Here is a 20,058-nt window from a genome sequence, read left to right as displayed (position 1 = left end):
GAGGGATGGAATAACGATTTCAATAAGTCTTTAATACAAAGGTTCGAGTCTTGGCTAAAACATAAACTAAATTCGTTTAAATATAGGTTTTTCGTGTGATTTATAATAAAATCTTTAACTAATAACTAAGTAAACTGTTTAAGGATTTCTTAATGTATTCCTAAATAGAAAACTCAATGTATTAACTGTTTTAAATAATCGATAGCTCGATGATTACATCGAATTTCTTGCATCTCTATTTATTTCTTATTGGATTGTTTTGTTTATTCTGGACGTTTTTTGTTATTATGTTGAAAAGCAGCAATATAAATAGGTAAAATGAAAAGTCTTGTTCTTGGTAACCTTGTGAAACATCAAATTTTCCCCTCACAGTGTCCTCAATGAGCTGTCGGAGCCGGTAGCCAAGGAACCCCAAGCTCAATCCTCCTCCTCCAATGGAAACTCGAAAGCAGCGACGGAAACCTGTTGCTCATCCAAGGACCAGGATGTTATAGGCAGCCTTGCCGCTTTGCAATTGTCCGCTGGCGTGCTGCAAATAGCGCAGCCACCACTGGACCACGTACGCGTCCAGCTCAGGGAATTGATGTAAGTGGGTGCCTTAACCTGAATTTCACATTGCTGAATTTGCTGAATTTCCTTTCAGCGGAAGACAAAACAAGATCTATATTGATTTGTCCAAGGAGAAGTACAAACTGGACTGCAGCGAAGTCGCTAAACTTAATGACATGGTGAGTAATGAAGCTAGGAGTAGCATTTTGCAAAGGGATTTGAGGATATTACGAGAGAGTTCCAAGTTTTCTATACCCTTCCAGGGTAATATAATTTCAGTCAGAAGCTTAGAACGCAGTGAAGGAGTCATTTCCGACCCTATAAACCATATATATTCTTGATCAGCATCAACTGGCGAGTCGTTCTAGCTATGTCTGCTTGAAAAAAAAAAATTTGGCCATTTTTCGAAAAAAATGAAAGGGGTTACATCATTAAATTTTCCGATTTTTGGCCAAAATTAAAATTTTTTAATTTAGTATGCAGATTTATTAACCTTAGAAAAACTAACTCAGAACAGCTTTCCAAATTAAAATTAATGCCTTTTTGGCCGAGTTATGATATTTTTAAGTTTAACTTTTCCCAAAAAATATCATATAAAATAATAAATACATTTTTGAATGTTAATGTATAATTTTAAACTAATAACTAAGGCTACTGTATTTTCTATTTATTTTTCCTATTTATCTATTTAAGAGAATAGTTTTCCTAAGATAAAAATTAGATGTAACACTAGGATATTGACTTAAAATAAAATAATTGTTAAGCTCAGAGTCCATTAAGGTGGCCCTTTCCTGAATACATCAGTACATAGCTTGGGTACATCAGTTTAATGGGTGTTTCCATATCGCTGTTACAATCAATAATGCCAAACAATTAGGGTCATTTCGAAGAGCCCAAATAGTACCCCATAACTGCTTAAGTGTACCAGCGTTTAGGTAATTAAGTTGGGCGGAAACTTATCAGTGGTCTGTGGTAACAATCTTATCTATAGCCGTCAAGCAGCTACACAAAGTAACTAGGCATTATAAAATACAAAGTAATTAGCCTGTATACAACCTCCCTTTACGCAGATGAGCGATGTGAGGCGCTACAAAGATAAACTGGCAAAGATCAAAAAAGAAATGCAGGGAATCTACCAGCGCACCAAGGACTTGAAGGTAAGCCCACAAATTTCAACCAAAAAAACCCATTCAAAGGTGATAAAAGTAATCAAAGATTAACACAAAGAAAAACACATGCAAACCTAGTAATTTAAAGACATTTATTATCTTTGAATTGCTGATTACAGAAACGCGCCGCAAACGTGGCGGCCTGCAAGCAGCGCGACTACCAGCGGAAACTCGACAGGCAGCAGCACGAGGAGTCACTCATTGGCGGTCATTAGAGGCAGTCGGCGCCGCCTTTACATTGGGATTCGGACTCTGGGTAATAACTAGCCAACAACTTAACACAGGCAAAAGTTGAACAAAAGTTAAATCAATTTTTATACAATATATATAGTACGTAATAACAATGATAATTGTTTATGTTATTAGAGCTTCTGGAAAACATTTCACTTTGTGGTACATTTTTCGTGTATAATTAAGTAAATACCTAGGAGATTACGCGAACAAAATGGCTACATGCAACCGGATCAAAGGAAGCTACCACTAGCTACAAATATTATTTATAATTATTATAAAAATATAATATATATATACGTATATGTTAAACAGTAAGTTGATGTGGTGGAGAAACAATGGTTAAACATTCACAGCGCCAAGGCAGCCGAGGCTTAAATTCACGGTAAGAATATTGGGATTCATGCTTAAACTCACCGACTGCGCTTGTAATTCTACAAATAATTAAGTTCTCACATTGAATTCAAAGGTAAATATGGGCAAGGTCATTCCGCAGTGTGTGTGGTGTGTGGAAAGTGTGTGGTTACTAAAATAAGTTACTACTAAATTAAAGCACGTTTACAAAATACAATACATGCAGCATCGAGAGTTGAAAGATGTCGAAGTGGAGGAGCATTCACAGCTGATCTGTCGAAGCCTGGGATCTGGTGACTGGTTGCTCTCGCTGGTTCATTGTTGGTGACTGTTGTTGGTGATTGGTGTTTGTTTTATTTGGTGATTGGGCTTAGCTAACTCTACTATACTCCTGATCATTCAGCATGTGCATTGCATCTGTCGGTGCGAAATACTTGACAGTGCCTAAAAGAATGCAGAACAGTTAGTTATAAAATGTAATAGATATATATAACTTATTGGATAAATAAATTAAATGGGGAGGAAATGCTTTTAATTGGTGAATTGGTGTATCCTCTTCTAGCCTTGGAAATGACACCAATCATAAACTAAATGTTTCTTGTTCTTGAAGACTAAAGGGTTTTTGTAAACTTTGAATATATAAATAAATTATGGTCGCTAAACATTTATATTTATTTAAATTAAAACATGCATATTATGTTTTTGGTTCATTTATTTCTACGACAAAGATTTTTAGATTTAGAAAAAATAAAATTAAAATGTTGGAAATATTTTTCCCCCTTAAGCTTTTCTACAATTATAACAGAAATAATATTTCAAAAGTGTTTCATATACATTTTGAAAGAATTTAATTTCAGTTTACACACATAACAAAATGAAAAAAGCAAGAGTATTATAATTACCATAAATTTCCGTTTATTTACACAAAATATGTATTATTTTAAATTCATTTTGAGCCAGTTTTTTACTCATTTACCTGTTGTTAAGCCTTAAGACAGTCTATATCTATAAAGTTTATGGCAGATCTTACAAAATCTAGTCTAGCAGCTTTCGTTTCAACTTAATGTCCTTAATATCAATATGTTTCTTCAGGGAAATTCTTCAAATGCAAAGCATTCTCCTAACTTGTTTGTATTTGAGACTAAATACTTTTCTAAATTCAGGCAACATGGCAAGACTTTCTTTAGAAAAACCCCAAAATCAACTTAAGTCGACTTCGCGGAACCCATCACTGTCTTTATGGTCAGTATTTTTGAGCTTGGCCGTCTCCACGGATGAAGATGCTGAGGCTGAGACTGTGGCTGAGGCGGTGGCAGTGGCGGAGGCGGAGGCCGAAGAGACCCTACCCTTACCGTTTTCGTCGGTGTTTCTATTGCGCTGCAGGTACATCTGTAGGGACACGTGCACAACGAACACAATGAAGGCGCCGATTCCAAAGATCTCGAAGGTGGTGCGAGCAGAAACCGACTCGAAGAGCAGGCCACCAATCAGGCTGCCCATGGAGACGCCCACGCCCTCGAAAATGGCGCCCACAAGGCTCTGTGGGAAAAGGGAAATAATAAATAGTATAAATATAAATTATAAGATTTATAAGAAACCCCGAAAACTCACCTGCATGGTGGCCTCGGTGCCCGGTGGCGCCACAATGCTCGCATAGGAGGCCATGGTGGCGTAAAAGAGACCAAATGTCACCCCGTTCATCAGTTCGATGGGCAGGATGTACCAAGGATTCTGCAGCATCGAGTACAAAATAAAGCGCACTCCGAAGCCAAAGAGCACCAGGCTCATGGCATTCACATGGCCAATCTTCTTCAGAATCCATCCCGACAGGAAGAAGAAGGGCAGCTCCCCGCCAAAGCATTGGATGCTCATGACCAGACCCTCCAGAGTTTTGATCGAACTGTCGCATCCCTCGAACGCCTTGTCCAGCTGCTCCAGATAGATGAAAAGGAAGTTCCAGATCAGCGCAGTGCCCAGGCCAATGGCCACGCACCACAGGAAGAAGATGACGCAGCGCAGCGAGAGAAACATCTGACCCACATCCTTCAAGATGTTGGAAGACAAATGTGTCTGGGTGTGCTGTATAAAAAAAAGATCAAGCTTTAATCCGCGAAAATAGTTTAACCACAAGAAGTACTCACCCTCAGCTTGGAGGAGGCAAACACATCCACTCCCATTATGATCAGAGCCATCCAAAACACAGCCGTGTAGTTCTTGTTCACCTCGCCCAAGGACATGTGATCGACGAGCACACCGGCCAGCAAGGCGAATATTCCCCAACCCAGGGATCCGCACAGCCGCTGCTTGCCATATAAATGATGGCGCTCGCCGAGAATGCCAAAACAAATGGCATCCCCGATGCTCACCACCACCGCCATGCCGATCCAGCTAAAGATGAGCATGCCAAAGAAGAACCAGAACTGCGGCATTGCCATGGCACTGCGTGTGTTAATCACCGCACTCTCCGCCAGCTGCTCCTTGAGGTAATCCTCCTTGCAGTCCATGGTGCAGTTGGTCTTGAAATACTCCTTCTCCTTGGGACAAACGAATGTGACATTCTGTCCCGCTATCTGGCCGCGGTCGTGGGGAATCATAAAGTGCATGCAGCCACCCGCGTCCAAGATGTCATTCATATTGATGCTGGTGCCAAAATCCAGCTGGGGATTTGTGCGATTCGCAGCACAGTTTTCTGTCTTGTTTTGCAGCCAATCCTGGCACACAATGTCCCACAGGAAGGGCTGAGCCTCGCACTGGAGTTCACAGCCCAGCGTTCTATTGCCATAATACCTTTCCAGATTCTTTTCCACGCACTCGCCGTACTGGGAGCAGAACTGTATATTGGATACGCCCTGATGACAGTGGAACTCCACCTTGGGCGGCGGCTTTTCCATTCCCGGAACGAACATGATCATGAAGAAGGCAAGGCCTGTGAGCACCTGGCCGCCTAGGAAGAGGGTGCGATGCTGATGGTAGCTAAAGGGGATTTAATAATATATTTATAGATGAATTATTCATTGATAGGTATTTAATGTGTCTATTTAAATTATAGACTATTTTATTTGTAAATAATATAAATTATAAAATATTATTAAATTAAATTATATTTTCTATTGCAACTAGTTAAAATGTATATTTAATGCTCTAATTACGATAGATAGCCCTTGTGTTTATCAAATAAAACTCAAGTACACTATTGAAAATGTCAATTTTAAATATTTACCCATGATAGCAATACTGAGTAGCTTTTCAAGTTCTTTTTTTGATAACAAAGTGTTTATCTTTGTCTATTGAATATTTATTTTAGAATCAATTATTTCATTTTAAACAAGAAAGGAAGATAGCTTCGACATGCCGAAGTTTTTATACCCTTCCCTTCAGAGGACTTAAATTGAATCTATAATAACTAAGCCAAAAAAGCATTAATTTCAAAACGGACAACAGTTCTGTGCTAGTTTTTATAAGGTTAACAAAGCTGCATACTGAATTTAATAATTTACAAAATTCAAAATTTGGCAATTTTTTGACTATTTTAACGATGTAACCCCTTATAAAATTTTGAAAAAATAAAAAAAAATGTTTTTCTTCCGGACAAGGCTAGAAAGATTCGCCAGTTAAAGCTGATCAAGAATATATATGGTTTATAGGGTCGAAAATGACTGCTTCACTAAATAATATCAAAATACCATTCAAGAGAACCGGAAATTTTTAAATTCTTTTAATGATTTGTTTATATGATAATTTTAAGTTCAGTTTAAAATCCTATATGCAGCTCAAAGTACGAGGTCAGAAGTTCAATTATAAATAAATTAGTGGGGTTTCATATACTAGATGACCTACCGGTCTGCAATGTAGCCAAAGAGGGGCTTCGCCAGCATTCCAATGATGGGTAAAATCATGTACATGGTGCCCACTACTGCGGGGGAGTATCCCAGCTGGCCGGCGAGGGTGGGCATAAAGGGGACCACGGGAGCGGTGCCTAGATAATAAAACAAAGCGAAAAACAAGCTCGATTATCTTCTGGTGGAGATGCGTTGAAGCTGATAAGGGAGTGGTGAGTGATGATCGTTGGGTGAGTGAGTGGGTGGAGATATGCATATGGGCTTAGGAATAGACGGCTAGGAATGGGTGTTGCTTCCCCGCTACTCCGATAAGCAAAGTCCAACGCCAGCAAGTGGAATTAGATAGTCCCGACTATATAGAATTTAATGTTAATTGAATTAAAAAAGTAAAAGCTAACTTTAATTGCTGAAAGTGGTTCGGCTGTCGGGCAGGTCTTAACTTTTGATGACTTTGGGAGTGGAGTGTGAGGAGTGGCAGGTCACTGGGCCATTGGGACTGTCACTATCTCACATTGCTTTACCTTTTCCAACAGTTGACACAAGTTGCTTTTCTGTTTCGACACTGTGAAAACGGTTTAGTCATCTACATATTCCGGGTGCAAACGACATGGGGAAAACCTTATCAGGCAAGTTATATGAGCTTCTTCAGGAATAACTTACTTTAGGGTGATTATTTATCTCTACTCTTAAAGTTTATTGGATACTATATAATATCTAGTTTACGAATGATGCGTCCAAAACGGAGCTAAGAGTGAGTGACTGGTTGAATTTTAGTGAAAAATAATATCAACAAAAGATTCTATTTAAAGAACTGAAATATGAAGATTTATTTCACTCGAAATCAAAGTGGAAATTTTATAATTTTGTTTCCATGCCACCCTTTGGTGTCGTTTATTCAATTAATTAGACTTCAGACATTTCTTCTCAGAATTTTCCATTAATTGATGTGATTCTACAGAAAAAAGCTTTATGACTCGATTGGATATCATTACCCAAACAAATTTATGCGAAAATTAAACGGTCAAACAAAGAGACCCCTATATATTCCATAAATTTAGATTTCAAGATTAAATTTCATTGTTATTATTAGCAAATCGTCGATTGAGAATAAGATTTAGCAATTTGTGAGACATAAAGATCTTCGATATGATTTTAAATAATAATTACATAATAATATTCTTTATAATTGGTCTAACTTGGCTTGAGTTTTTTCTTACTAGTTTCTTATTTATTTTATTTTCAAATATTTATTTATACATTTATATAATCCAAGTCGATGAGTTTTTTTTTTTAATTGTAATCCGATTACACGATTGTCAACTCAATCGAATCGTTGTAATTCCAATTAGAATCAGTGAAAATGCTGCCTCATTCGATGGGAATCGTGACCCAGAACAGCTTGCATTAGCTTATCGCTAGTGATTATTGGACTTTTGTGGTCTATAGCTCTATGGCATCGGGTTAAGTTCTTATCACAAGTTTAATGTGGCGAAATTCGATATTGAAAGTCCGCAATTTGCAGCGGGAAACGGCGTAGAACGGAACCACACTTAGCCCCCAGCACGTGCGTGCGTTTAAAGACCTGTACAGGCGACCTTATCGGCTGATGTAAGCGATGCCCGGTACTTAGATTAATGGCTTTGGGACAGGGGTGTGCTTACCGGCATTGAAGAGAAAGTAGTGTGCCTTCATTGGCAGCAGCTCCTTATCGATGGCCTTCATTTTGTCCTAATTACGTTGACCTGTGACGCGAAGATCAATACTAATGGCGTATTATCGCTGCTCCTCCAAACTTGGCACCGCTTTTTCAGTTCATTCACAAAAAGTGCAAAGACAGGCAATAAAGCATGTGTTTTTTGCTCACTCATACACAGCCAGCGCACGTGTGTGTGTGTGTTTATGCCGCGATCACGTTTCTCTTCCAATTGGAATTTGCTGTATCAGCGTTAAAGGAGACTTTTTTGGTTTTCTATCACAGTTCTGGCAGTTGGCAGCCACTAAAAGTTTGCAAATTGACGCATTTTTAGCTTTAATAATCAACAAACACCACGCACAATCCGCGCGAATCGACGGGTCCGGAATCCAAAGCACGACTGATTGGGAGTCGCTGGCGGCTGTCTACGAACTGCCGAGTGTCAACATGTTTGTTTGCGTTTGCCCCGTCGTTTGTTTACGTATCCCGCTTATCTGAGGCACACCAATTATTATTGTTAACTGGATACGCCCACCGATGAACATGACGCCCGGCCGGTCCGTTTTATTAGCACTAGAATAAGCTTAAAAATAAACCCAAATTGCCAAGACAGCTGATTTCGCCGATTAGGGATGGTAGTTAATCAAGCTAGAGATGGCACTTTACTACACGCAAAACTCACGAGATTTGGTTTCAAAATTCCTTAAAAATCTAAAAGAAAAAGTAAATAAAAACCTTGTTTACTACTTCATTATGCACTTTTTTGTATACGAATTCCTTTTGTACAACTTTTCACTTATAATTAGAATGACTCTATGCGTTGGGGCAGAACAAGGGGGAACTCTTGGAAGGGATGTTAATTTAATTGCAGGATATGGCCCTCAATCGTAGATGTGGCTGTAGTGCTGCTGGTAGACATGTATGTAGTTCTCCTTCTCCTGGGGCGTCATCTGGGCTATCAGCTTGTCGTCCAGCTGGTCAAGCGGATGCGGTCGCCCTGCCACCAGCACAGTGGGCACATCGTCGTCCTCCTCCCCAGAGTCTGAGTTAATGTACTCATCAAAGTCGACATCAGCTGCAAAATAAAATAAAATAAATTCAATGTAAAAGATAAACATAAAATAAAGTAGAATCTTACGAATCTTAGCATTGTCGATGTCCTTTTCGTCGTCGCTGGAATCGCTCGAGTTGGCATTTGAGGAGCCCATTCGCATACCCTTCATGTGCGGCTCCTTCTGGCCCGGCTGCTTCTCGTGCTGTAGTAGCACAGACATTATATCCTCGTTCTCCTTCCGGTTTCGATGTCCGGATCCGCTCGCCTGACCCGCGTCTACCAAGCCATCGGCTGTATCCGTGTCGGTTATCACAGTGCTCTCCGTCATCCAGATCGGCCGCGACTTCCGCTCCACCACAGAGTCGGATGTGTCGTCGCCGCCGATGGTGACGTCCACGCGGGTCTCCTCCACGGCGAAGCCTTGGTTGCGGGTTGCCTCGCCAGACCACGCCATACCGTCCGGTCGCGAGGCATTGGGTTTGTTCAGTCCTCGAATGGTGTCTATGTCCACGGGCTCCGGCTCGAGCACCTCTGGTGCCAGCTTGATGCCCTCCACCTCGCGCAGGAGATCATACAGAGGCTGGAGCTGCTCGTTGAAGTGGGCCAGGAGTAGGCGAGAATCCTTCTTGGGCATGGCAGCGCTGTCTTCCTCCACGGAGCTGCCGCAGTACGTGCAGCGGAACTCTAGCGTGGCCATGTCGAACAGCTGGTCGGCCTCGAGATCCGTGAACGTCTTCGAGCACATGGAACACTTGAAGCTGGCGCGACTGGTGGCGTCCCGTTCCTCCGTCTCCATTCGCTTGCGCATCAGATCCAGCTTGTACTTGACCACATTGACAAAAGTCTTGTAGTTGATGAAGTAGTAGTTGACCTTCTGGGCCTTGCCATCGGGTCCAGTTTCCATTTTGAGCCGGATCTGGATAAACTTGTCGGTGCGCAGAGTGGTGATCCTTGCCCGCAGTTGCTTCTTCTCGAAGCGCAGCAGTTCGCCAATGTCGTCCTCCTTCATGCAGGGATTCCGCACCAGCATGTCGATGATAAGGGCATCCTCCAGGGAATAGAAGCCGCGGACCACGAGGCGGGCCAGCTGCTTCAGGCTGCTGGGCACTTCGGTGACATAGCGCACCTCCGTTTTGGCGGGCGGGGCGGCGCTTGAGGCAGCCGCCGATGTCGACGACATCGTGGTTATATATCTGAAAGATCAGGACATTATTCGGGATTGTGCTAACTGGGGGCAGCGGGCGACCCACGCGACTCACCTGTATTCGGCAGCGGAAGCGCTCTTTTCGGTTATGCACAGTTGGCTGCGGTTCCGGGGATCTTCATGGGTCGTCAGGCAGGTCAGAGCTTCCTGTTTCGCTTGATTTATCCCGTTTTTTTGCAAATAAAATTATAAATTTGCGCCGCCACCTCGAATGTGTTTATGTTGGTGATAGTGGTGGCAATTACAGATAACTAAATATCGATAGTCATATCGATAACGTAGCAACGATGACGCGCTTAATGAATCGATATTTGAAATGTTGCTGTGATGTTTAACATTTTTTTAAGTGTTTTGAGGGTTGAATTAATTGTTTGTTGTAGATAAAATAAATGTTTATATTTCTTGTAATATTATAAAGTATTTCTAAAAATATTTGAACTGAAAGTATATGATATTCGTGACCTGGAAACCATTCCTTCGCATTCCTTTGCCTTGTCTGATATATCTTACTTCCCAACTGACTGTTAAATATTCATTTGTAGATATTAAGCAGCTGATTCTCTCGCATGTTTCGGACTCCGTATTGTGTGCCTGCCCAATTAAGTCCATGACATTCATCGAGGACAACAGAAATGTGGTGCTGCCTGCCAAATAAGCACGCAGGAGGTCCTGTCTACGGCCGACACACCACCACAACGCCCCCTGACCCATGACCTCGGGACAGTCCACCCACCACCCCTCGACGGCGGCAGCGACCGCTTTGTTTTGTTTGTGTCTCTGTGCACTGAGGTCCTGTGTGGGCGAGCCTCGTTCTGGGGGATTACACCGGAATGCACTCGAACGTAAGGCGAAGTTCGCGTTAAAAAATAGACGATTGTAGACAGTGGAGCATGAAATATTAAGCACTTCTCCCGGATAAACAAAGGCGGCGTCGGTGGCGGTGGCGGTGGCAACCAGAGAACGACTTGTTGGATTATATTCACTTATTTGTGCGGCCAAAAAGCACTTGAAAGCAAACACAGGGCTCATATGCCAAGCTCTCCATAAAGCCACAGAGTGCAAATATGGAAATAAAATGCATAGAAATTTGGTAAATACTCGTGGAGTGTCACTAAAGAAGAGATGGAGATGTACTTTAATTTTTATTATATCTAATATTTTAAAGTTTATACAAATTATATACATTTTGTTCTTAAAATTATCTTGTGAATTGTGTCAAAGCAATCGTAATCATTAAGTTTATGAGGGATCTTTTAATTATAATTTTTGGGTAAAGCGAATTCATCATCATTAAGTTTCTAACAAAAGTATATTTATTTTTTATAAAAACTAATATAACAAAGGAATTAATATTTCCGTTCTTCTTAAATATATTTCTAATATCGCTATGTATTTTAAATAAATAAATTTATTTAAGAGTTGTCTAAGAGTTAAAAGTAACCCTTCGAAAATTGTAGAGGATATCTAAATTGATTTTTAAAATCCACACCGAATGGCGTGGCACCCTTTACAATACCCCTGAAAGACCAGGCACTTAAACTTTAATTTATTTATATTATTAAATAAATTAAATCAAATTAAGCACTGTGTCAGTAATAATTAAATGCTGCAGTTCCAACTGCTGCACGTGAACGCCCACGGCGATCGGCCTTTAGCGGCTACACTGGTTTCCTCGGAAAAGCCCCACTCCGCAGGGGGGCTGGGGGAGAGTGGAAGTGGGCGCCACCTTCAAATGTTTCACCTGAGCTCTTGTTTACTTTGCAGCGGAGAGCAGGGCGCAGAATCGGAGAGAGAAGTAACCCAACACAACCCCCCAGAACCACGTCCATGGGAGAGCTTTTCCGCGAGGCAATGCGCAGGCCCTCGCTCTCTCCGTTTCTCTCGCTAGTTTTCGGGGGAAAACAGAAACAGGCTTTCCCACTTTCGCTGGTGGCATCCGCCTGCAGTTTGGATCTTGAGTCGTGCGCGCTAACGCTCGTTTTCCTCGCTTTTCCGCTCGACAATTTTCCAACGGCGGAAAACACACAACAATTACAGGCGACAAAAGCGGGCTAAAAGAGTTTTTTGTTTTGAACGTTTTTTTTACTGCAGTTTTCCTCCACTGTCTGCGGGACGGAGGGCTTTTCTTTTTGCGGCTTTTTGGTTTTCCTGTTCGCGTGTGTTTTCCGTTCGGTGTGTGTTTTTGTGAGTGTCTTCCGTGCGAATACGGGAAACTGAGGAAAAGCCACGCTAAACACAAAGAGAAATTGGGAAAACGCGGCGCCGCAAAATTTGCCAAATTGATTTTTATTGTATGAGACGCCGAGTTCAAACCTTATTATATAAAATAAGAAAAGGGCAAGAAAGAGGTGGGTTTCCCCAGTTGAAACAAGGATTATTTAACACCGTTTTTTTTTAAATTTAAAAACATTAAAAATTGCTTACTGCACGTGATTTGTTGCTGGCCAGTTTCACCCTCTTGACTAGGGAAATTGTATGGCTCACCCCCGAGTACATAGAGAGCCGGTCGCTAACAGCCCCCAGGGGGTGGTGGTGTTGTGTGGTGGACACCACCCCGCGTCTGTGATGTCATGCCGCCCACCAGCGACATTGCCATAATCACAATAATGGTCTTAGACATCCTGGCGCGTCTCCCCACGAGGCCCAGATGGAGCTCATAGATTTGTGGATTTCTTTAAGGTCCTTTGCTTACTTTATTATTTTGCATAATCATTGAGAAAACTATTAACACGACTGCATATGTTTCTTGTGCTGTGTATATAGTATATATGTACATATATATGGTCGGCCTACTCCACAAATCAGGTCAAAGTTGCATAGTGACCCAGAAACGAACGTTGACGTACGGCAAGGATACAAGTTGCTGGGAATCGAATCGTGACTTGGTTTGGTATTTTAGAATAAACCCAACCGGGAGATTGGGTTCCAACGAGCAATCTGCGGATGCATCCAGAATAATAAATCTGCAATATGGGACAGATATTTCCATGTTGAATTTTAATTGGGAAAGAAGCTCTATATGCAGTTTTATTTTATGCTAATTGGGGTTTTTCTGAGGAGTTAGAAAGTCCTTAAATATAGGAATATGGGGTTTAAAATTTAAGAAATTCTGGAAAGGTTTAGTCTTTATTTTAAGCTAAATTTGGTTAATATTAAAAGGCTTTTTTTACAAAATTAAATCATTTTTTGTTTCACTAAAGCAGCTTTGAAATGTAGATAAAGAATTCTTTCGATATTAAACCTCAAAACATTGTTCGTTTTAAATTTAAATTTGAGTCTATTTCTTGATAAATCATTAGGAATTTTAGCATTTAAATATTGAGTTTATTGAAACAATTACATTTTTAAGAAACCAATTAAAATTTAAACTAATTCTTTTAGAAAATATCTTACTCGTAACAGTGTCCTCCTGACAATCCTTGTTCTTTTACAAGCTAATCCTGTTTGACCCCATCAAACCCTCTGTATTATGCTGCTATAACCAGTACATTGATTATTATTTAATTGTTGATAATTATTTAATTGTTTTACTGGCTAATTCCCCAGGGTTTCTCATTGCTTCTATAATTATGTTGGGTATCCATCCACACCTCCTTTCCATTCGTACGTGCAACATTTTTCGCAGTCCCCGTGTTTTGTTCGCTCCATTCTTGGAACAAAGCGTTACACATTTTCTGGCTCCCAGCTGATGGGGACAAAGGAGCAGCAGCAGCACCAAACAACACTGAACTTGAGCGGGAAACGGAGGAACGGAAAAATATTGACATTCGCTATCCAGGAGGGTTACTATTTTTCCTTGCTGTCTCCGCACTTTGTTTTGTTTTGAGCCCGGAGAGCGGAGAGTCGACGAAAATCGATACTGCTGCTGTTACACCCCGGCAGCAGCAGCAGGCAGGTTTGGGCCCAGACTTAGACCCGGATCCGGGCATACCGTGCGGAGTCGAGTGGAGTGGAATGTGGAGCAGGGCCCTGACACAGAGCGGCAGGCCGGAGGGGGCGGCAAAATCCAATAAGCACGCGAACGCAAGCGGCAACTCGAACTCGAACTCAAACCAACTCCAAAAATAGACACGGAGCCAAGCTGCGGAAAATGCGCACGAGGCGCAGGGCGCACAAATATGAAATACACTACACAGGCACACACACACAAAAACAACAACCTCCCGCACACTCGCTACACACACAGAGTCACTGAAAGGACATAAATTTATAGGAACACTGCAAAAAACATAAGCTTTTCACGTTAAAAAAAGATTACTTACCTTTAAAGGGGACTTAAAAAAAAAATGAATTTTAGGTGCGATTTTATATTTTTTCAAAGATTTAATATCCTTTTTCTTTGGCTTTTACCTACAAAGGATTTAATATAAGTTTGAAAGATATATCCTAGATTATTAAGGAATTGCAATATTGGAGGAATTTTGAAAAACCAAAGTTTAAAAAAACCATAATTAAGTCAAAAAAGTATTAAATTCAATTCCGAAAGCAGTTTTGTGTTAGTTTTAATCAAGTTAATAAATCTGTATAATAAATTTAACGTTTTTAAAAAATTGAATTTTTGTTAATTTTTGATAAATTTAACGATGTAACCCCTTTCATTTTTTTGAAAAAAATTCAAAATTTTTTTTTTCTTCCGGGCATAGCTAGATCGATTCGTCTGTTGACGCTGATCAAGAATATATATGGTTTATAGGGTCGGAAATGACTCCTTTACACCGTTTCAAGCTTCTGACTTAAATTATAGTGCCCTCAAAGGGGTATTAATATTTAAATATTTATCCATATTTTTTAAGATAAGTTTTTTGACAAATCAAAGTTTAAAAATACCATAACTAAAATTACATATATTTTTTCGTGTGTATTTGGGCTTGCAGCATGCTGTATATTTTCTCCTAGCTCCTTGCAAAAACAGAGCAAAAGTTTTTCCAAATTTTAGTTGCATGTCGCAGTGGTCAAAGGGCGGGGCTTTTGGGCGGGGAAATGCACTTCCCGGGAGTATTAATCAAATTACTGAGACTATAATTAAACATTGTAGGGCAGGGCAAAGGCATAGCCCAAAACTAGCTTCCACTGGCTGCTCTTGAAAGCTCTATAAATTTTTAACAAGGTACCGAGTAACTCAATGAGTTTTATGAGTGCACTATAAAATGAGCTTTGTGTTTAATATTTTCTTTCTTTTTTAGAGATTAGGGATAAATATTTCCTTTTATTTTATATCCTTTACTTCCGTCTTTACAAAAATCTGGCTTAAATTAACCAAGTGCAGGCGGGGGGTTCCACATGCACAGTGATTTGTAAAATTATCAAGCCAATTTTCACCCAAGCGACGAGGCACTCTCTTCCACTCCGAGTAACCCAATTGAGTATCCTCCAGGATGAGTCCTTCCGCCGCATCCACCGCATCTCCCAGCTCTCACAGCTGGTACTTTTTGGCAAAGTCAAGGAGGATTGTGTAACTTGTAACAGACGGAAAGGGGCGAGGCGACGGCTGCTTGGATAATGCCAACTCTTGGCTGCCATGTCGGAGCCCAAAAATTTGTATTTGCATTTGTCGCACAATCAAATCTCAACAATAAAAAGCAGTCACATTGAGAAGAGGAGTTTTTTGAACAAAACGATTGCTAGATACTCTAAGGTTAACTTGAATTTTTAATACAAAATTATAAAAAGGAATTATATGTTGTTAAATTTTAGTTTATAAATTAAAGCTGAAAATAACCATATAAATTTAGATTTAAAATATATTTTTATAAAACCATCGACAATGTTGGTACCTTTCCATCTCTGGCCAGGACTTCCCCCCTTTTAAGGTTAGGTTTCTGGCGGAACATTCCGCATTCGGAGCGGAAGTGACAGACAAAGCTCAGTCAATGTCTCTGCCACGCCTCCCTGGACTGCCTTTTGTTTGGGCTCACGTCCAAGCGGAAAGACAGCAACGATGGCAAAGATTGGGACAGGCCAGACTCAGTCAGAGGAGGATGCAGCCAGGCGGACCAAACGATAAGCGCTTACCTTGGAGCTCTCCAAGGTCTTTCCCTTTCGAAATCCGCGCGCATTTATGGCAATTAAATTCTGTACTCTATATAAAGTACATCCTTGATGGGCAGGATTGAGGCAGAAATAAGAGGAAAAGCTTTGAGCTCTCCTCGGTTAATTGAGCATTTAAGTTTTTTATTTATGTTCTGGAGAATGAAAGCAATATGTATCCATTTCAGAGAGTGCCTGGGAATCGATTAATCTGATTTGCTTCATTAAAATGAACAATTACCGTTAAAGGAGGGAGGAAATTTATGAAGAATATTTAAAATTGCATTTTCTTTTCAAGGATAAAAGTTCTTGAATCTTTTTCTTAATAATTCTGATATTAGTAACACAAAAGTTGAGAAAGTTTAACCTATTTCAGAGCTCTTTAGCATTAAATCTTCTCTAATATCAGTGTATCCTTTGTAATCCCATTACCCATCTTTGACAGACTCGAAGGACCCCGCCTAACTTTTGCGGAATTTATCACTTCCGCCGATTTAAAGGCAATGCACCGATTGGCGCCTTACCTTGGCTTAGTTAGACTGCAGCTCTGGGTTGGTCCTAGTCCTATATCGGTGGAAACATTGTTTGCTTATCGGCCAACTCTGGCAGCCACAACAAGTCGGAGGTCGGAGGTCGGAGGTTATGGCCTGCACGCCAACACCGCGAAAGTGGGCCATAAATCTGTTCGCTTTTGGCCTTCTTTCTTTTTAACTTGGTCACGTCGTGGGGTAGGAGAAAATGCCAGTAAATGTGGTTCGACGTGAGGCAATACTAGGAGAAGTCATTGGAAAGTTTGTGACAAACTGCAGTTGGTTCTTTTTACACAAATTGTGTAATTGCAGTTGAAAAAGTAGAGGTTTCTTTAAGTATACTTGATTATAAATAAATTATACAAATATTTAAACAAATTGCAATGAAATAAAGCAAAGATTGGAGAGCTTACTGGATACTGAAGGGATTTCTACAGACTTTAAAACTTACATACTTTATAATATCTCCCCAAATGTATTTTAATATCTCAATATTCATAAATGCACGCATAATCCTATGTGGTAATCATGTGTAAACCATTAGTCATTCAACCCCTAAGCCAAAGCCACCCCCATTAACGCCATGTATCGTCTTACCTTTCAGGTTGGACCTCGCTAATTGCCGGTGAAAAGGGTCAGCAATGCACAGAGCGAGCAAAAGGATGTAAAGGATAACCGAGACTCTCGAGCAGAAAAACACACACACACTGAGAACCACAAAGGAGTAAGGAGTGTCACAGAAGACGAGAACTCCACTTTTCCTGAACAGCTTTTCCACCCGGTGGCAAGGTGAATCTGTTCCAGCACACCATGTCATCGATCTCGGCGCAGGGCGTGGTCGAGAGAGCCTCCGCCGAATTGTCGAAGCGCATCAACGGCCTGGGACTGCGCTCGAAGCATCACCACAGTGGCTCCGGTGGCGGTGCAGCCGGGGACACAACCACCGCAGCCGGTACCACGCCCACACCGCCCACGTCCAGCGGCAAGACATCGGTAATGGAGCGGGTGACGAACGCTCTGTGCGGCGGTGGCAACTCCAACTCCGGATCGGGATCGAATGGCGCCAATAGTAACTCCTCCTCGCCGGCGGCTTCCACTGCCGCTGCTTCGCCTGCCAGCAATGCTAATCCTCCCCAGACGCCGGACAAACCCTCCAGAGGCAGTAGCCCCAGTCCCGGAGGCATGGCCATACCCAGTGGCCAGCCGCAGGTGTCCAACTCCACACACCACCTCCTGCAGCAGCAGCAGCAGCAACTGCAACTGCAGCAGTCCCAGCAGCAGCATCTCCAGCTGCAGGCCTCCACGCTGATCAACTCCAACCACCACGTGATGGTGGGTCCAGCCCCGCCCACAGGCATGCCCCTGGGAGCCCCGCCCACGCCCACAGTAAAGTCCATTGCCAAGCAGATGAACATAACCATACCGGGCGGCGGTGTGGGACCAGGATCGCCCACCTTTAGCACCATGGGCATGGTGGCGGCACAGAAGGCGGCCGCTGGCGGTGGCATCGGCAGTGGTGGTACCCCTTTGCAGCTGAGGAAGCAGCTGCCCAATCCTCACCTGCATCATCCGTACGGGAACATGGCGGTGAATCAGTCGCCGCTGATCATGCAGCACCAGCTCCACCCGCCGCCCATCCACAGCATCGAGCTGCTGATGCTGGACGACCGCTTTCTGAGCCGCTTCTTCCAGTACTTCTCGCCGTACGAGCGGCGTATCCTGGCCCAGGTGTGCATCAAGTGGCGGGACACACTGTACCGCAGTCCGCGCTACTGGAGCGGTTTGTTGCCTACTTTGCAGTGCCGGGAACTTCGCCAGATGCCGGGCTGTGATCGCGGCAAGCTGTACAACTCGCTGATACGTCGGGGATTTCATGCTTTAGGGTTGGTGGGTGCCTCCGATGAGGATGCCTTGGATGTGGTGCACTCCTTCCCGCTGGCCTCCAAGCACGTCCATTCGCTCAGCCTGCGCTGCTCCTCGATCAGCGATCGGGGGCTGGAGACGCTCCTGGATCATTTGCAGGTGAGTTTTATCTCTTTTTAAAATCTAAAAAAATTGGAAAGTTTGAAACTTTGAATTTAAAATGGTGAAAAACACAGGGAAATACAAGAATACAGAAGTTTTAAGGAGGAGTTTTCTCTTTCTTAAATCTAGAAAGTGGAAAAGCTTAAAAACTGGAATTTAAAATAGAGAAAAATCTCAAGAAAACACAAGAAAGTCCAAGAAAATGTTGCTAGTGTGGAAACTATGTTTCTTATACGTCTTTTCCCCACTTCTAGCTCAAATAATGGACTGTCGTTTGTTTAAAATGCAAGACAACATGGCCTTAGGGCAGGCCGGAAAATCCAAAAATCTGGCCCCAAGGTCCCAAGCAGAGCAGCTGCTCCCAGCTCGGACCCAGCCATCCCCTTCCCTTTAACTTCCCCTAAAAATCCCCTGCGAAGTTGGATGTTTTTTTTCTTTATTTTCTGAGAGCGAACAAGAATCTCTTTTGTGGGTGTGCGCGTTGACAAGTTGACAGTGGTCAGTCCCAGAACCGAAAATAAATTCGCACACAAATCTGGGCGGCAACTATTTTCATTTTATTTCGGGACTTGTGCCGCGCGCCAGAGAAATGAAACGTGTCAGAGCCACAAAGTGTGTCATCAACGGGCAGCCTGAAAAGTGTAGAGTAGAAATTTGCGAGCATAATGAATTGATGCGATCAATTTCAGATGCAAATCACATCAAAGCCCCGTTCATAAATATCATTTAATTTAGCTTATTATTTTGTTTTGCGCTAATTTGTGGGGCAAACGGAAAAAGCACTCGAAAGGCATTCATAATTTCCACGCGCCGCCAGGTGAATCATTAATGAGTTGGGGCTCGAATATGGAAGAGAAATTCTTCATGGATAGAGGAAAAACAAGGTGGAATATATTTCTATAAAAGATTTGGTTTATAGAAGAAATTCTTCATGGAGAGAGAGAAAAAGAAAGGAATAATAAAAACCAAAACAAATAAAGAAATACCCACTTAAAATCAAGACAGAAATCACACATAACCCATAATGTTAATCCCATTTCCCATTCGCTATTATTGCCTCTACTACCATTCCCATCTTTTTCTGTATCTCTCTGAGACCTGTCCCAATAATAATCTCCAGCAACCCCAATCGAATTTGGGCGTATGAACAAGTGGGGGACCTTAATTGATGGCCAACTGCGGTGTGGAGGGCCCTGGGCAAACTAATCCATTCATTTCATGGACCAATCCCGGGCAATCTGGGGAACCTAACCCACCAGGGGCCCAGCATGAGGGCGTACCGGAAATGGCCCAATCACACACAAATACATATACATCACACACACACACACACACACACTCGAGCGGAGTCCGTAAAGTGGATAATGTTGGTGAAACTGGCTG

General features: G+C 42.0%; 4 protein-coding genes across 7 annotated transcripts in view; 2 read left to right on the top strand and 2 right to left on the bottom strand.

Moving 5' to 3' along the window:
- The first annotated feature begins 232 nt into the window (after positions 1–232).
- On the top strand, positions 233–2,252 carry Pldn (biogenesis of lysosomal organelles complex 1 subunit pallidin). 3 transcript variants are annotated; one of them, XR_001770672.2, is made up of 6 exons: positions 233–313; positions 373–585; positions 644–728; positions 1,620–1,706; positions 1,838–2,019; positions 2,085–2,252. XR_001770672.2 is itself a non-coding variant. In XM_017165833.2 (6 exons), exons 1-5 carry the CDS (start codon positions 288–290, stop codon positions 1,931–1,933), a joined length of 507 nt encoding a protein of 168 aa, XP_017021322.1. In that variant the 5' UTR covers positions 233–287; the 3' UTR covers positions 1,934–1,974; positions 2,085–2,252. The 3 variants fall into 3 exon arrangements, 2 of the variants coding, with proteins under 2 accessions (XP_017021322.1, XP_017021321.1); XM_017165833.2 differs by having other exon boundaries at positions 1,838–1,974; XM_017165832.2 differs by lacking the exon at positions 2,085–2,252 and having other exon boundaries at positions 1,838–2,062.
- Positions 2,010–8,449, bottom strand: Sugb (Sugar baby). Of its 2 annotated transcripts, XM_017165831.3 has the most exons (6): positions 7,804–8,447; positions 6,141–6,279; positions 4,445–5,276; positions 3,915–4,382; positions 3,656–3,842; positions 2,010–2,747 (listed from the first exon to the last, which is right to left on the bottom strand). In XM_017165831.3, exons 1-6 carry the CDS (start codon positions 7,862–7,864, stop codon positions 2,674–2,676), a joined length of 1,761 nt encoding a protein of 586 aa, XP_017021320.1. In that variant the 5' UTR covers positions 7,865–8,447; the 3' UTR covers positions 2,010–2,673. The 2 variants fall into 2 exon arrangements, with proteins under 2 accessions (XP_017021320.1, XP_017021319.1); XM_017165830.3 differs by lacking the exon at positions 2,010–2,747 and having other exon boundaries at positions 3,210–3,842; positions 7,804–8,449.
- A 122-nt stretch (positions 8,450–8,571) lies between these two features.
- Positions 8,572–10,337, bottom strand: TfIIEalpha (transcription factor IIEalpha). Its single transcript, XM_017165616.2, has 3 exons — positions 10,149–10,337; positions 8,974–10,082; positions 8,572–8,910 (listed from the first exon to the last, which is right to left on the bottom strand). Exons 2-3 carry the CDS (start codon positions 10,067–10,069, stop codon positions 8,717–8,719), a joined length of 1,290 nt encoding a protein of 429 aa, XP_017021105.1. The 5' UTR covers positions 10,070–10,082; positions 10,149–10,337; the 3' UTR covers positions 8,572–8,716.
- Positions 10,338–12,060: 1,723 nt separating this feature from the next.
- LOC108073992 (F-box/LRR-repeat protein 16) overlaps positions 12,061–20,058 on the top strand; it is a 30,298-nt gene continuing 22,300 nt past the window's right edge. Inside the window, exons 1-2 of the mRNA XM_017165845.2 lie at positions 12,061–12,441; positions 17,255–18,672. Coding sequence (XP_017021334.1) covers positions 17,461–18,672 — 1,212 coding nt within the window. The 5' untranslated portion in view covers positions 12,061–12,441; positions 17,255–17,460. The remainder of the gene's footprint in view (positions 12,442–17,254; positions 18,673–20,058) is intronic.

The sequence above is a fragment of the Drosophila kikkawai genome, chromosome 3L (genome assembly GCF_030179895.1).
Source record: "Drosophila kikkawai strain 14028-0561.14 chromosome 3L, DkikHiC1v2, whole genome shotgun sequence".
Classification (NCBI taxonomy): domain Eukaryota; kingdom Metazoa; phylum Arthropoda; class Insecta; order Diptera; family Drosophilidae; genus Drosophila; species Drosophila kikkawai.
This window is presented reverse-complemented; position numbering and strand designations above follow the sequence as displayed.

Coding starts and splice junctions, on each gene's coding strand:
- Pldn (XM_017165833.2), top strand. CDS start 288: ATGTTGAAAAGCAGCAATATAAATAG. Junction 314..372: donor AAAAGCAGCAATATAAATAG/GTAAAATGAAAA, acceptor TTCCCCTCACAG/TGTCCTCAATGAGCTGTCGG. Junction 1,707..1,837: donor AGCGCACCAAGGACTTGAAG/GTAAGCCCACAA, acceptor TGCTGATTACAG/AAACGCGCCGCAAACGTGGC.
- Sugb (XM_017165830.3), bottom strand. CDS start 7,864: ATGAAGGCCATCGATAAGGAGCTGCTGCCAATGAAGGCACACTACTTT. Junction 6,280..7,803: donor CTACTTTCTCTTCAATGCCG/GTAAGCACACCC, acceptor TTTATTATCTAG/GCACCGCTCCCGTGGTCCCC. Junction 5,277..6,140: donor TTTGGCTACATTGCAGACCG/GTAGGTCATCTA, acceptor AATCCCCTTTAG/CTACCATCAGCATCGCACCC.
- TfIIEalpha (XM_017165616.2), bottom strand. CDS start 10,069: ATGTCGTCGACATCGGCGGCTGCCTCAAGCGCCGCCCCGCCCGCCAAA. Junction 8,911..8,973: donor CATCGACAATGCTAAGATTC/GTAAGATTCTAC, acceptor TTTATTTTGCAG/CTGATGTCGACTTTGATGAG.